Source organism: Pelecanus crispus, chromosome 2, assembly GCF_030463565.1.
Source record: "Pelecanus crispus isolate bPelCri1 chromosome 2, bPelCri1.pri, whole genome shotgun sequence".
Classification (NCBI taxonomy): Eukaryota; Metazoa; Chordata; class Aves; order Pelecaniformes; family Pelecanidae; genus Pelecanus; species Pelecanus crispus.
Genome location: NC_134644.1, coordinates 70478638 through 70494569, shown reverse-complemented (window position 1 = coordinate 70494569; position 15932 = coordinate 70478638). Strand labels below are relative to the sequence as shown.

Here is a 15932-nt window from a genome sequence, read left to right as displayed (position 1 = left end):
ACACTGAAATAAGTGATCGTGATACCACCAAGAACTGCAGTGCCATTAATCTCACTTTAAAAGTATTACAGCAGTTATAGATACATTTTAACAGTAGCATATTCTAAGTAGTGTGGCGTAACTCATAGCCCAGGAGCTACACATGTGTCTGTAGCCCATGATTCTCTGTAACCCTCTCACCCCATTTGGTTAATTCTCTACATTCTTCTTTCCTGATACAGAGCTGATGCAGATAGTGCCTCCCCTCTCTATGGATGCTTGCCAGGAGCCTTCTTTGGTTGTTCTGCACTGTGGAAATACTATAGCCCCTCTAGCAAAGGCTCGATTTCCCCTATAGTGTTTGTCAATCACACAGTGAAAAAGCTGAAAAAATGGCCTAATTGTCATTTGACAATTTGCTTTCCAAGTTTCCTGCAAGTCTGCTTTGGTCATTCTTGTGAGCAGAGTCATTTCCAGGATGCTTGGTACTGACATAAATAATTCATGTTAGTAAACCATAAAATCAGTCAGACTGCTTTTAATGAAAACAAAGCAAATGGAAAAGATTTCAAGATTATGGTTGTTTACACTTCTTCTAGTTATAAGCAAAGTGCAAATTAGCAAAAGAAGCTTTATTTTGCAGCTGCTGCAGTTGCAATTATTGTTAGTTTGATCTCAAGCAAATGCTACATCTACACTGTCAAATGAAACAAGCCCAGGAACTGACTGAATTGCTGATGGTTCAGACTTGTGAGCATGGTCCCTGACAATGTTTTGACCTGTGTCAAATAGATCCCTTTCAGATAATGCCTCTAGCATTGTTCAGGGGTAGCATTGGTTGTTAACTGTTTCCAGTATGCTGCAAGATGACACTGTGCATAGGTTGGCTCTGTTCATTCTACATGCTCCCCCAGGGCTACCCCAGCAGGCTTTTTACTCTCAAATACTCATCATGCTGATGGGTTGCAGTATAGTTCTCATGTTATTTCATGAAAATTGCACAAAAAACCATACTCAAAATATTATCTTTGAAGGCTAAAAGGAGGCTCAGGGCCAAATACCTAAGTACTGTGAACACAGCCAGTCGGTTCTACATGACCTCAGGGCCAAAGAATTGTCCCCAGCATTATTTTATTGATTAGAATAGGCATCAGAAGGAGAACATTTTGGCTTCAGGAGAATTAGCTTAGCCATAGTGAGCTGAGGTTGTATCTGGCAGCAAAAGACTCCTGTAGTCTATTCCTGATTACTTATATGGCTTATTTAGTAAAGACATCTTAATCTTTGTTTCCTGTTTTTAAAATTGGGCTAATACTTTCAAGAGATACTTCAAAGAGGCATTGTGAAGATAAGTTAGCAAACAGGTGCTAAAAATCCTAACAATATGTTCAAAAGCACGAAGGAACACTGACAGCTTTGTATGCAGAGCTTTTTCTTGGTGATACTTTAACCAGACCCAATTCCTGCAGCAGAAAGCAGGACAAACAAGAAGACACTGCTCTGATCCTAGTTTACACATGTGAATAATTTTGAAATTGTTAGTTGTCCAGAAAATGATTTCATTATCCCAATCAGTGTGATTTCCTAGGACCCATTATGTTGGTAGGGTGAGCAAAGCTTAAAGAATTGATCTGTGTGCACACACAAAAAATTCAAACCAGTTATGCTCTCTACAGAGAGTCAGCACTTTTTCAGCAGAATAATATTTAAATTTGAGGAACAGTAGCAGGATCCACCCACCTGTTTCTTGTTCTTCTCATGGAAAATAGAAAGATGGGAATGAATAGGGTGCTACATATCAGTGGAGAGTGGGGAGCTGGCTGTCACTTTTTCACTGTGGTCCTTGTTCAGTGCAGAAATACAGCCATGAGATGCTCCTTGGAAATGGATACAATTAGGCTTCCTAGACATGACTGTGATCCAAATGTGAGAACTGGGGCTTTTTTCTTGTAGTACACACAAAGTGGAAACAATTTCATGAAAACAAGCACAAAACACTGACAGGAGCTAATGTAATAATCACTGAAAGAAAGCAAAGGATATGTTAAAATGAATTAAGAATGTCTGTAAATGAACATGCTGGCAGACAGTGAAAATAGCCCCAAATTAATTAAACACATTCTCTGTGAATATGACTGAAGTATCACTATAGGAACCATTTGACAAAGCCACAGGGAACAAAGAAATGAATGAATACATTTATCTAATGAATTCTCAAGCATAAAGAGCAACTGACCAAGAGGCAGGTAAAATTCAGTGTCTCCTGCTATGTGACTGAATAGATGAATTCAGAGAACATAATTAAAATGCTCATAAGTCCAGATAACAAATTGGCAGGTGAGAGGGCAAAGCATAGATCAGTAGAGGCTGGCTAACAGTGTCAGCTATGTCTCTATGACTTCTACCCCTTTAAGAAAGCTCAATGTAACCAGTCTAGTTTCTCTCCTCCTGCTGTAAGGTGGGAAGGAAGTCACACTTTGCAGCTCTGCAGTGTCAGGATGGATGGCTAGGAATCTGTGCTACATTAAAGCATTTGTAGAAGGAAGGCTGCGCTTTTCACTCCCAATGGTGAGAGAAGCTCTGGGATATGAGCAGTTATGTTGCTCTTTCTTCCCATGTAAACATACATCTGTCCTGAAACCAGGATCACCATGTAGGAAGAATGTCCAAAATGCACATTGAGGAACCCCTCAGAATGGCGAACTGCGGTTGTTGAATGCCAAAGGCAAGAAATGTGAGACAGCCAGGCAGGCAGAGGAGGACACTATATTTTCTCCTGGTATTGCTTCTGTCAGATGTATCAGGTAAAAACCAAGCATCATCAATCACTTTTAGAGGTATACAAGACTTCAAAAGATGAAATTAAATGAGTGCCGATCATTTGATGAAAACAACATGCATAATTATCAATTATAATGTTTTGGTCTGCCAGTTATTTATTATCCTATTCACCCCATTTTAGGGGATGCAGAGGCACATCCTTCTCCCAAAAGAGTTTAAAACACAAAGGCCAAATCCTGCTTAGTGAATTCTCCAGAAAAAGGCACATAGATAGTTGAGAATGAAAAGATTATAAAAGACTTCCAACTTCAGATTAAAAAAGTTGATGCAGACCTTCAACTCTTGACTTGAGTGAAAAATGCTAGAGTTGAGCGGAAAATTTAATAAAAGTCATAAATATCCTAAGCAGAAGAGCTTCAAAGTAACCTCAGCAAAATGTCAGAGATTATTTAAGAAAGCCAAAGAAGAAGAGATGGTAGCAATTATGAGAGAAAATGACACAGTTCTGAACAGGGCCTTTCATTGTGTTGGCAGTAGATAAAGGTTAACACATAGAGGAACAATCATGACATAGCGGTATTGGAAAAAGCATTACAGATGGTAGCAATAAAATGAAGACATTTACTTATTGAGTACCATGGTGTGACCACACTTTCTACTTATTCATTTATTGGCGGAGGGCATATAATGTACCCTAAAAATGCAAGATCCCATAAAACATTATTCTGACAAGAAATATCTTTGTCTAGCGCTGTTAACACTGTTTGTACACTTGCAAATTCATTGCAGAAGTTAGAAAGGGAGAAGTCCTTTCTTCCTTTGCCAATGCAAAGATCATGTTTCTTGGGAGCTTGTCTTAGAAATGAACAAAGTTCAACTCTGCTCGTAGCATCTAAGCAGACACTTTTGTTGTTCCTTGTGACTAGAAATCCATAAAGATTGCAGGTAGTGCTAAAAAACCTGCTCTGCATTTATATGATTAAATCCTTGCTGATTTCTCTTCATTCCTGTTTTAGGGTGATCCTGGTGAGGGATTGCCAGGACCCCCTGGACTACCAGGACCTGCAGGTCCCTCTGCTCCTTCCAGAGGATTAGTGAGTATTTGGGGTTCTCTGTCAGTGAGCTCTGCTTGCCATAGAAGAATCAAGAACTAAATAGGAGGTTTTCTCTGGGAAAGTAGCCTGACTGCCACAGAGATAATCAAGTTTTCTAAAACACTCACACAGAAATGCAAATAAATGTCTGGCTAAAGTGTGTGAGTACTGTAATCTGCATAAACACCCAGTAGTCACATTTTAAAAAACCAGTCAATGTGTGTGCTCTCCTGTGCAAAAGCAGTAATATATGGAAGAGCAAGAGACAGAAATTTCCTCAAAAAGGCATTATAAACCTGAATTGTTCATTGCTTCATGCTGCTGAACACAGAAATTTTTTGACAGTTGCTTAAATTTGCTGTCATTAAATTCTACAACACATACCAGTGTGGTGACAGTGTTCATATTTTGAATGGTCAGTACACAGGCAATGTTGAAGAATACATTTCAGATTCATCTCTCTTCTGTACTTGAGGATGTTGCCACTGTTGCCATGAGGATACATGTGTATGCAGCTGAAGAAGGAATCTGGCCTGAATTTTCAATTCATGGTGTGGGAGCTGATTTTACACGTAGACACGGCCCACCACTGACATCAGTTGAAGTCCTGTGGTGGACTTTTAAAAAAAACGATCTGTCACACTGAGTATTGTATTTAACAAGATAGTTTGCAACATATTCCAGTGGCAAAAATGGATTATATGGTCCCCTGATCTAGGGTCTGGCAAATTATACCAATCTGTTTCTGTAGCACAAAAATAGAGTAACAGTGTTATGAAGGGTTGCACTATTTAGCCTCCACTAATACTGACTTCAAGAGACCAGCAAGGCAGCTCCAGATCACTAGGACAAGGTGCTCCAGTCCAACAGCTTTTCTCACCCAAAGGCCACTTCTCTAAATGTAGCAGTGAACACCAGGTCCTGCACCACCTTTAATTTCTTATTGTCTGTGATAGCAAGTTTCAAGGCCTTTTATTCTGGAATGAAGTGAAAGGAGTTCTAGTGCAGCCAGAGAATGAATCCCTGACTCCTGCACTTTTGAAACATTAGCTTTGGTACTATTATAACTAATTCAGGTACTAGTTCTGTGTGTACTTTGGGCTGTAGTTTACAAAGCATTACACAGCTATAAAACTCATTAAGGACTTGCAATGGGAATCTGTAGATAATTTACTTTTATATGAGTTGACATTATTTCATTTTAAATGTGGTGGAACTCACACATGTAGAAAAGTCATATTTCAAATGCCAAGTTTGTTTGTTGCACATCTTGGTTTATTCCTTTTAATTTTTAAAATTATGAGTTCTATAAAACTTCCATAACAAGTTCTGGAATTTAAAAAAGTGGATAACTGGACTTCATTTCACTTTGCTATATATACTCTGCAGACAAATCATGGCAAATTTTCCATGAAAAATACTTTTTATTCTTTACAGGTTTTAAAAATTCTTTGACAATATGTATGCTGATTGTAGTTTTCACTATAATACAGGAAGATGCTTTGAAGCTGAAGAAGTTTGAATCTGTGAAGTTGTCTTATAGATGAGTACAACTAGATTGCAATACTAAAACCAAACTGGTTTTCCAACAAAATATTTTAGAGAATTCTTTAGTATATTCATTTCCCTTTATAAAATGCCTCTTTGGATTCCAGTTGTAGGAATCTCAGAATTTGGCTTTTGAACTAAGAAGCACATTCTAGGAAACAGTTGTTAAGTATGCATTTTAGGATATTCTTAATGTTGACAGGTATCTTTCCAAAGTTAAAATTTGTCTGAGATATTGTTTCATCTTCAGTTCACTTAAACAGTCACATAGCATGTGCATCCTGCAGGATTGTTATCACTGTACTCATAGAGCATCTGCACATATAGAGCTGAGTGTCTACAAAATAAAATGGCATGAAACAGTAGAAACATGACAGAAATGTTTTTGTTGTACTATAATTTATTTCACCAGTGACACTCTGCTGCAAGGATATTGACTATAACTGTATTTGCAGTAATTGGCAAGTGATATTTTCATTTGTCATCTTTAGAAGCAACAATTTAAAACAGAATTCTCCTAATTTCAGAATAGACTGGAACCTGAAGAATCGGGTTCTGGAGAGATTGATGGAGAGACTGAGATTTTAAGAGTAAGTATGTATTGATGTTTATTTCTCATTAGCATAATAAAGATTTTTACTTTACTCATCCGGGTTGTTGAAGGTCCATTTCACAATGCAAATTTTGTACACACTTAATTCACAGCACCCAGAAATGCTTTGTAGGGTTTCATTTCAAGATCTGAAAAAGCCTAAGTGTATGCGAGTGTGGAAGTAGTATGAGAAAGAAAGAAAGAGGACGACAAAGAAATAATGGCAAGAGGACTTTTTAAAATGAGAAAATGCTTTTAATCCAAATCTGAGAAGACAGTGAAGAGGAGAGAGATGGGAATGATACTATTCTTTGCTTTTTTTAATTTGGGGTACCTGTTCTAAAAAATAAGTATGTCTGTATGAAATACTTCACACAGCAACTTCCAGTATTGATCCATTTTGATGGTCACTCGAACTTCCCTGTATCTTTGCCTTTGTGAAGAATGGTAACACTGTCACATCAAAGCTGGCTAGCAGAGAGAGATGCTTTGGCTTAGTGAAAGTTAATAAGATTTTGATGCACATGTTCCTGAGTGAGGTTGTCTGGGCTGTGTAGCATGGAAGACCAGACTTCGGTCATTGTGAAGGAGTATTCACACCAGGTAAATCTGAGCCTTGGGCTATTAACGCACACTTGGCCATTGGTTAAACTGGGACAGTCAAAGCAGTTGCTGCCTTAGATGTTCACTTCATCCTGGAGGTGCCTATCTCAGCTTCAGAAAGAGCTTATATGGCTTGTGAATCTACTAAACTACTTAATTTTGCAGACATAAAATTCAGGAAAATCAGCATAAATTTCATTTCATTTCAGTAGGCTGTGCTGTAAAATGCAGCTGACTCATAAGCTTTCAGCTGTGCCAGGGATCAGCAGGCTGCAGGAACAGAGCAGAACAGGTGGGATGATGAGTACTGGTTTAACATTTTAGCTCAGTATGTCGCTCTTAGCATTATGTGTCAACAGCAAAGCTTTGTTTTAGGGATTGAATTGGTGCATTGGTCTTGTGCTTCCCCTTCACAGAGAGCTGACATATTTTGAGAAACAGTACTCAGATGAGCATGGCTCTGGATTAAAAATGGGACATTTGGCTTATTTTTCTTGCTCTGCTTCTGAGCTGTTGAGTGGCAAAGGAAATATTTGGAGTGGGGATATTTTTCTACTTATTTTTTGCTGGACTATTTTTTTCAGAGGTGAGGCTATCTTTCCTATACATCCTGCACAGAACAATGTGCCTTTTGGGGGAAAAATAACATCACTTAACTGGAACTTGCTGCCAGATCTGGAACTATCTTGTATGTTTTGTTTTGTTCTTGAGCCACTTCTTCATCCATTATCTCTAGACAGTCAGCCAGACCTACTTTTATCATGTTCCTGTTGAAAATCCAAGTAGCAATCTATAAAATATGTATTGCAGTTGCAAATAATGTGGTTTTCCATCCACAGAACCAGTCAGATATATAATGAATCAGGCGATATATTACAGTTAAGGAAAAATGTTAGGAAAATGTCAAGTGGCTGAAGATGAAGAGACATAAATGAGAACGCTTTTATTGATCCATCGAGATGGAGTGAGAGATAATCTTTTATGCAGTCTTTGGGATGGAGCATTTCCACCCTTCGATTAGAAGCTGTTTCACCAATAATACTGCAGCTTTCTGAGGAACGAACTCCCTGGATGCCTGTCTCCTATGAACTGCAGAATGGTATAGCAGTCTGAGGCCTCTGTTTTGCAACATATCTAGTGATATTTTTCATTCTCTCAGACTGATTTCTGCCTCAAGACTTCTCTTCTGTTTCTTCTTTCTTCCAAAGTGCTGAATACCTTACTCCCAAGGCTCTTCAGGAGCAAATTGCCACATGCTGAAAGTTAGTTATCTTGCCTAATTTAGTAGACTAGCCTCTTTAGACACCCTATGTAGTTAATGAGAAAGGTGAGTGCTTGGAATGGCTCCCTGCAGAAGGCTCTGTTTACTGTACTGAAAATCCAAGATGACCACCTTCCTAACAGAATCCTCTAGATGACCCTAAGCCAGAATTAGAGTTCTTGCCTTACAGTGCCATGCTCCAAAATTTCCAACTGTCCATGTTTGCCTGCTAATGCAATCAGTATCAAGGACAGACTTGCATGAGAGAGAATATTTGCAAAGGTAGTATTTCTCCTAAAGTAACATATTTCATTCATTTTGTTCAGTTTAAATAGATCATGTCCACGCAGGATAGATCTTCAGAGCAGAGGCCATTTTTACAGCACTAAGCACAGTCAGGTCTTGACCATCAGTACAGACTCTCAGTGCTCCAGCAATAGCATGGAGAAACCCTTTGAAATGAGTAGAAGAAAACTTAACCACTTCCCTCTGTTCAGTGATCCCTTGATTTCACTTTGGTTAAGTGAAATGAAGTTAGGTCAATCATTGGAATGTCTCTAAGGTCTTCACTGGCTTACAGAGAGCTGACACAGAATTTTTTGGTTTTTTAAACTTCCTGCTTGTTGTTGCATGCCATGAGGTGGCACAATTCAGAGAGCAAGGATGGAGGAGGTCACTGCAACCCTATGTAAGGAGTGTATCTGTGAAACTAAAATTGGTTCTTAATGAAGCAGAAGGGGGATGGCAACCCAAGCTGAGAGTTTTATGAACCTGAACAGTTTGTGTGAGCTTTTCCTATTCCATGTATGTACAAATGAACCTGGCTAGGGCCATTTCTTACAATGCTGCTGATTTATCCAGGGTCTTCCTGGGCCACCAGGCCCTCCAGGACTGCCTGGTCTTCCGGGAAAGCCAGCACCTGATTCAGGTGTAGGACCTCCTGGGTCACCAGGGGAAGACGGAGCTTCTGGTGAACCAGGCCCCGAGGTGAGTACCCATTTGTGCACAAATGTTAATGTTGTTTCTGGTCTACAACACTAAGTTCTAAGGCTTGCAGTCTGTATAATTCTTAATAATATTGGAGAATATTTTTAATTGAAGTGCTTGGATTTTATGCTTTTTTTTTTACCAAAAAAAAAAAAAAAAGTCTAGTTAACCAAAGCACATTACTCCACAGCAGGATGTATATTTGGCAGACAGATACTGGTGAATCTGGATGAGAATAAATAAAAAGTAAGGATGGTTTTACCAACACTGAATAAGGCTAAGGATTATTTTTCCTCTGGTGCTTTCAGGAAAATGAAGTTTGCTAAATCATTTACATAAATCTGCAGGTAATTTTTAGCATAAATTGAATTTTCCTCTTTCAGGAACTCTCTTCCTTCTTTTTCTTAAGCTAGGTAGAAACACTTATTCCTGTGGACATGTGAAAAACAGTTCTACTGTAAAAAAAAGTTGCTAAAAGTTTGAGTGTTATCTATTTGTTAATAAATCTTCATTAAAGTGTTTTTTCAGTGAAGAAAATTATTTTTTTAACATTGATCCACTCTGCAAATCCTCTGTGGAACTATATTTACTAATATTGTTCCCTTATTGCCTACCAACCATCTGCCAGTAACAGTTGTTTTCAGTACTAGATTTGATCTATACGTTCAGATTACCTTCAAAGTGGGTGATCATTGCTGTATCTGACAAGGTGTAATTAGCATATATTGAAGAAGTATATTGGTGACATATGATAAAGAGGAGATTCCACTGGATCTCAGCTGTGCTGGTTTTTTTTGAGGATAACCAAGTCAGGAGTTAATACAAAATCAAAAAATGTGGGTATGGTAGATTTTAAGTGTCTGGCCATCAAGATGGAAGGCAGCATCCTTTGTGCAGAGAGAAATTAAGCACCTGAAAATCTTTAAAATGGGATCCAAGAAGCATATGCATAGGAAGCCAATGAAAACCAAGAGCTGAGGATGTATGTGCCCTGCAGGGAAACACTGAGAATAGGCTGAGTTGTATATGAGATATCTGTGTCTACTCAACACAGGTCAGAAATCAGGGTAATTTTTCGACTTCAGAGTTTCAGAGTGTTCCATCTTGAAATAAATTGTATCCCTATGAACCTCGCCAAATTAAAGCTGTGATAAACAGAGTGCAGAAGATGTAGCTGTACATGGACTATCATTTTGCTGAGCTACACACAGTTTCAGCGTTTGCTGCACTCAAGTGCTTTGGTTATGTTTTGAGTATTTGCTTGGTTATTAACTGAAACGTCCTTTTGTTTTACAATTTTACAGGTGATTGATAAGGCAGTTAGTGTTTCTGGCCTGGTAATGAGATGTTTCACTAAGGTGAAATAACCTGGTTCCACAGAAGTAGGCTCAAAAAGCAGTATTTTTCATCCAGGCTTTTCATTGACATGTTTCAGAAAAGGCCTCCTCTGTGCATGCAAAGGAGCTTTGACAACTGGGTTGCACCATAATTAACAGTTGTAGTCCAGATCCTTAGAAATGTGTCACTGACTTAAATTTGAAAATAAATACTAAACAGTTATTAAATTAATGTGTTGTAAACATTGTGCTTTCTTCTGTTATTCTTTGCTTTCTAGAAATTATCAATGGATTTTTCAATGGTTTTATGCAGTAACTGTGGTAATATCATGTTCTGCATTCTCGATGGTTTGTTTGCAGTGCTATTTACAGAGTTAGCCTCTGATCCAACAAGATGTGCTCAGGACACATTTGCCCTGCAGTTACAGTACTGCAGGCCAGTTCTTGTAGACTCCAGGTAAGCGTGGAAGTAGTCAACAGTGCTCATGCAGCAGCATGGAGCTCTGAGCCTGCCGGCCACAAAACCAACAAGGCTGGCCTGAACTGAACTTCATGCTGCTACAACAACAGTGACAACCTGCACAGGCTTATTTAATGTACTCCTGGCATATCCTGCTAGAAAAAGCCTTAAACATGCCTGGAGCTCCAGTGTTTTCTGTCTCATTAAACATCTCTAAGCTGTAGGGCCTGGGTGTGCTTCTGTGTTTTAGATTGCTGACCTTGTCATATCCCGATAGCATAAAAGGATAGGACCCAGCTGTCTCCAACACCTTTCCACTTACATCCTTCTATAGCATGGTTTCCTTGGAAGAAAATCCCAATGATTGGGAAGGAAAGAAGTTTCTGGTCTAGAGGATGTAGGGAGCAGGACAAAAGGATGTATTGAGAGCACACTCGCCCCACTAGTTGTTAGGAAACTTGCCATTAACAACCCAAAGGCTATGACAGCAGGAAAACATTTTTCATTCTTTCCTATTCTTAATTGCTTTAATTAAAGAATTAAGACCTGAAGAGCCCATGGTTTAGTTAAAAAGAGCTGTAGGTGGACTGACAGCAGCTCTCCAGTATCCTGCACAGTGGCCACACTCCTAGCATGCATTCCCCATGCTCTGCTGACCCTGCTGTACACATGGCCTATCAGTCCTTCCTGGATGTTTTCTGCATTGTTTGCAAAGGGGAAAAATTTCCATGGCCCAGCCAGTCTTCTTCAAACTCTTTTACAATATGCCAGATCCCCTCTCCCTGGCAGTAAAAGAAGAAGGAGATGAGGAGCTCATCCATGAACAGAGACCAGACTGGCACTGGATAGCTTACTCTGTTTATCACAGTACTTGACTCCAGGACAGAGCTTGCTTACTTGCTTTATATATTTGTTTCTTTATTGTCAGGTTATTATTTCCCTAAAATCATAAGCATGGCTGAGAATCCATGAGAGCAGTCTCATGAGACTGAGTCCTTTTTATTTGCTGTTTGGATTGTGAAATTTAGTATCTCTGACAAACACATTAGTATGCTTGTGGATTTGTTCATTTGTAACCAAGAAGGCTAAAAACTTGTTATTTCAGTTACAAGCTGAGATTCTCACCTGACTGTGATATCCAATGTTGCTAGACTTCCAATAATATTTCAGCACTACAACATTGTTGTTGGAGTCAACAAACTTGTTGAAGTGGGTTTTTTTAAGATGTGCCATAAATATTTCCCACTAAGTGCTGCGAATACTTCAGACTAAGAGAACAGCAAGTGCTAAAGACCATGGCACTGCAGTGGTTTAGGCATATGCTTCATATGCTTTTGTCTCACTTTAAGCATGAACAGAAGTCCTTCTAGAATATAATGAGGAAAAAGGCATAGCTTTATTACGTAAATGCAGTGTCTGGCCAGTCTTTCCTTGTTTTCAGTTAATTAATTACCTTACTTCGTATTTTAGTTGTTTGAAGGTAAGCTATTTGTAGTCATATCTAGTCACTGAATGACTGCCTTAAATGTAAAAAAAAATCACATCTTCCAGGAGTTAGGACAGTATAAAGTATTCTAAAAAGCCCTGCAGAGACCTGTCATGAAAATGCCTATTTTGGCAACATTTCTCAGAACCATAGTATCTTCAGAACCGCAGTATCCTCAGAGAATAATTGGAGGTCTTCTGTCCTCTAATACAGACCACTGTTTCTCCCCAGTGCTTGTATATTTAAAATTGATAATCATTTTTCAGTAAAATGAAGATGCTTAGAATCTTAAAGCTTATTATCAGAAGCAGTCTGCTTTATGACCAGGCATATTTTCCCATAAAAGAGGATATTCTTTATATTTAGATAAAAATTGTAAAAAAAAAACCCACAAAGATAGTCTATGATCAATAACAGGAAAGCAAAAATTAAAGACTAAAAAAAAAGGTAGTAATCACATTCAGGCAGTCAGCTTCAACATGAGTTATAGTGATCAAAATTAATATCCACTGCTTTTTGTGCTTGAGATACAAACAAAACCAAAACCCATACAAACTTGGAGCAGAGCTGAAAAATAAGAAATTAACAGACAACAACTTCAAATACATATGGGCTTTAGCTTGCCTAGGAATGATTCAAGTTTGGAAGGTGGAAAATTCCCCCACAACAGCTTAAATAGATCGATTGGGATAGGTTTTATGAACTAACCGAACAGATGCAGAAATGTGATTCTCTTAAAATAAATACATGCTTTTGGCCTCAGTTTCCCTCCCCTTTCCCATCTCTATTGATGCAACAAATCATACTGGCCTTGCTGTGGCCATTGTTCTCTGCATCTACTGATTGTAATCAGGATGGCACTCTAAAATAAAAAAGCCTGAAATGCTGCCCAGATTTCATCTAACTGTTATGGTCCCAACAGTACTTTTTTTTTTTTTTTTCCCCTGAATCCAAGACAGATCAAATTGTATTGTTGATTATGACTGCAATTTTAAGAAAATCCCTTGGCAAGTCTTATAAAATAGACAGTTACCCTAACGCTTTATTTGATGCATTTGACAAAGTGCAGTATTAGATTAAAAGGTCATCTATAATAACATCTTTTCTATTCAGAATGTACTTTCAACTTCATGACTGTGGCTGTTTCTGTATCTGTAGAAGATAAAGTAACTAGAATGGTCTGGGACATTTTGTTAAAATTTGTCATGAAGCAATAATGTAAAAAGAATTCAAAGAAAATGGACAAATATGTATTTATTCACCTTCTATTTTAAAGATGAATGTGTTCCCTGTTGTGTAACCTAGGATTTCACAGGCTATAATATTAACTACTTGTAGCCAGCCATTTTTCTGATGCATCAGAAATCATTGTTGTCCCCTTTCAGGATAATTCCTGGGAAACCTGGAAAATCCTGATGGATTAAAAAAGTAGAAGTTAAATGTTAAGCAGACTACTAAAGTATGTTTTCAGAAGAATCAGACCATGACAAGTCTGCAGGCTGCTGAAGGAAAACTCCAGCTATTAACAGTACAGACCCATGCATTCTCACACTTTCAGATGACCTAAGAAACTGTAGCCCTGCTCTCCAAAGATTTGCACACATTTGCACACTCTGGATAAATGAAGTGAGATCTATTCACAGCAGAAATTTTTGGATGGGAATCCTCATTCAGTAACACATTGAAATAGTTGTGTAATTAAAGGTCTTCAGTTGCAAATACGAATTTCAGATGACTAGACAATTACTTGAAGCTGTGTGCAGGCTTAAGTCCTTGCTAAATCGAGAACTTGGTGATGTAACACCTCTTCTCATGAGAAACATGTCTTGGAAATATCTGGGTAAAGGCTGCCTTTTGTAATGGGAAATACCGCTTCACTAACTGCTCCAGACTGCATCTGATACTGATGTGATTTTGATCTGATTAAATACATATTTTCTAAATGCTACATGAAGTTAAATTGCCTCATGGCATTGTATAAAGATATTTTCTATAGTTATCTTTTTTAAGTAGCTCACAAAGGCATGAATAAACCCTGAAGTGAATAACAAATCTCCAAGTGTTGCTTGCTAGCTTTGTAAGAGAGACTATTCAAAAGCTGTAAAGGAAATAAGCAATTTTAGAGGAATGAAACTTAAAATTGCTAAGCAATATAGGGAAAATAGTCACTAAAATTTAGAACAATTATTGTTCTTAGTCCAACCTCTCTTCTTCTCTGTCTATGTAATCATGGCAAAATACAATATGAAAATATTTGAAACATACTGAAAATATTTCTGATCTTTTTAATATTAAAAAGAATTGATTAGTTATTCTATCACATATGGTGCATCCAAAGGGCAAAAACATGGGAAAAAAGTAAGGAGAGCTGGGAAAATGAGATCTTTGTGACCAATCCGAAAACACTAGAGCAAAATAATGTTTTCTATCTCCTTCTGCAACCATTTATATCGTTCCCTAAAACAGACAAATGGAAGATTCTCAAAGGCCAGAATGCACACCTCTAAATTTAATTAAAGGCTTTCATAGCCCAATTTTAAAAACACAGGACATGTAAATATGCATGTAACTGTTCCCTTTTTTGCATGTATAGGTACTGTGGGCTGGACTTCAATACCTGTACTGATTGACTGGTTGACCCTACAAAGCAATTTTTTCCCAGCCTGGTTGCTCACTCAAATGCATGCAAAGTCATGGATACAACACAGGAAATTGGGTGGAGAACTAAATATACATTTTTCAAGGCAAAATTGAAGTGAAGCATCACACAGAAAACCTGGGCCACTTTCTGACTTTGTCAATACCAACTTTTTCTCAGCTGGCTCTCATCTGGCACTAAGGTTGCCAAAAGTGTGGATGGCTGAAGTGCATGTGGATTTCAACCCCATCGCATCTGTAGTAGTGTTGTCAAAACCTGCTTGGATAACACCATTATTTTGCACGCTAGCATTGTATTTACATTATGTTGGTTTATATTTTTTTTATTATTTTGTGATTGTTTTATATACTTTACCATTAAAATACATCTAAATACTGTTTTGATACAAAGCGAAACTCTCAGAAGACAAAAAATACGAATGTTAGAACTTAATGGTGTTAGGTGCTACCTAGTCCTACACATTAGTCTTTCATAATTGCTGTACCATCAGTTGGTCCAAAATACTTACTTGCATGTGCTAGAAAGAGGGCTCTCAAGTGGTACCTGCTTTAGATTTACTATAATCTACAGGGTCCTCAGGGTCCTACTGGTCTTGATGGAGTGGTTGGCCCGCCAGGACAGAAGGGAGAAAAGGTAAGTTAAACATCTGTCGCTCCTACCTCAGTAGAAAATCTTTGTCAATTCTAGGCTGTTAAAATTATAAATAGTTGTCCCTGCAACATAGTGTTGGCTGACTTCAATATTTTTTTAATTGAATCCAGCTGCTAATGGCTTATTAGAACACATCTCAAAAGGCATATTCAGAAGTCCAGAATTCCCTATTGGGTACAGTCTCACTTTCTGCAGCATGCAATTTTCAAAATGCAATATGAGCTACTCTGTTGTGATTCACCAGTAGAAAGCCAGTTGTGACTGGACTCATGCAGATGAGTCTGTAGGGGGAAAGAAAGAACTCCAGCTATTCCAGACTGGCACAGACTGACATATTCCCTGCAGAAAGCGCCCTGTGTGGTACGTGTGTATACCAGTGCAACTGGAATTGCTTAAGTTTGGATTCTGTGGACCACTGACACATCAAGTTTTGTACACTTCTGCAGCAGCCTGTATTTGTCTTAACTGCTGACTACTGCACTGCTGCTACCCCC

General features: G+C 38.3%; 1 protein-coding gene across 1 annotated transcript in view; it reads left to right on the top strand.

Moving 5' to 3' along the window:
* The window catches only part of COL15A1 (collagen type XV alpha 1 chain), a 165774-nt gene that overhangs the window by 85125 nt on the left and 64717 nt on the right, over window positions 1–15932 (top strand). Inside the window, exons 11-14 of the mRNA XM_075705876.1 lie at window positions 3777–3854; window positions 5930–5992; window positions 8720–8845; window positions 15358–15420. Coding sequence (XP_075561991.1) covers window positions 3777–3854; window positions 5930–5992; window positions 8720–8845; window positions 15358–15420 — 330 coding nt within the window. The remainder of the gene's footprint in view (window positions 1–3776; window positions 3855–5929; window positions 5993–8719; window positions 8846–15357; window positions 15421–15932) is intronic.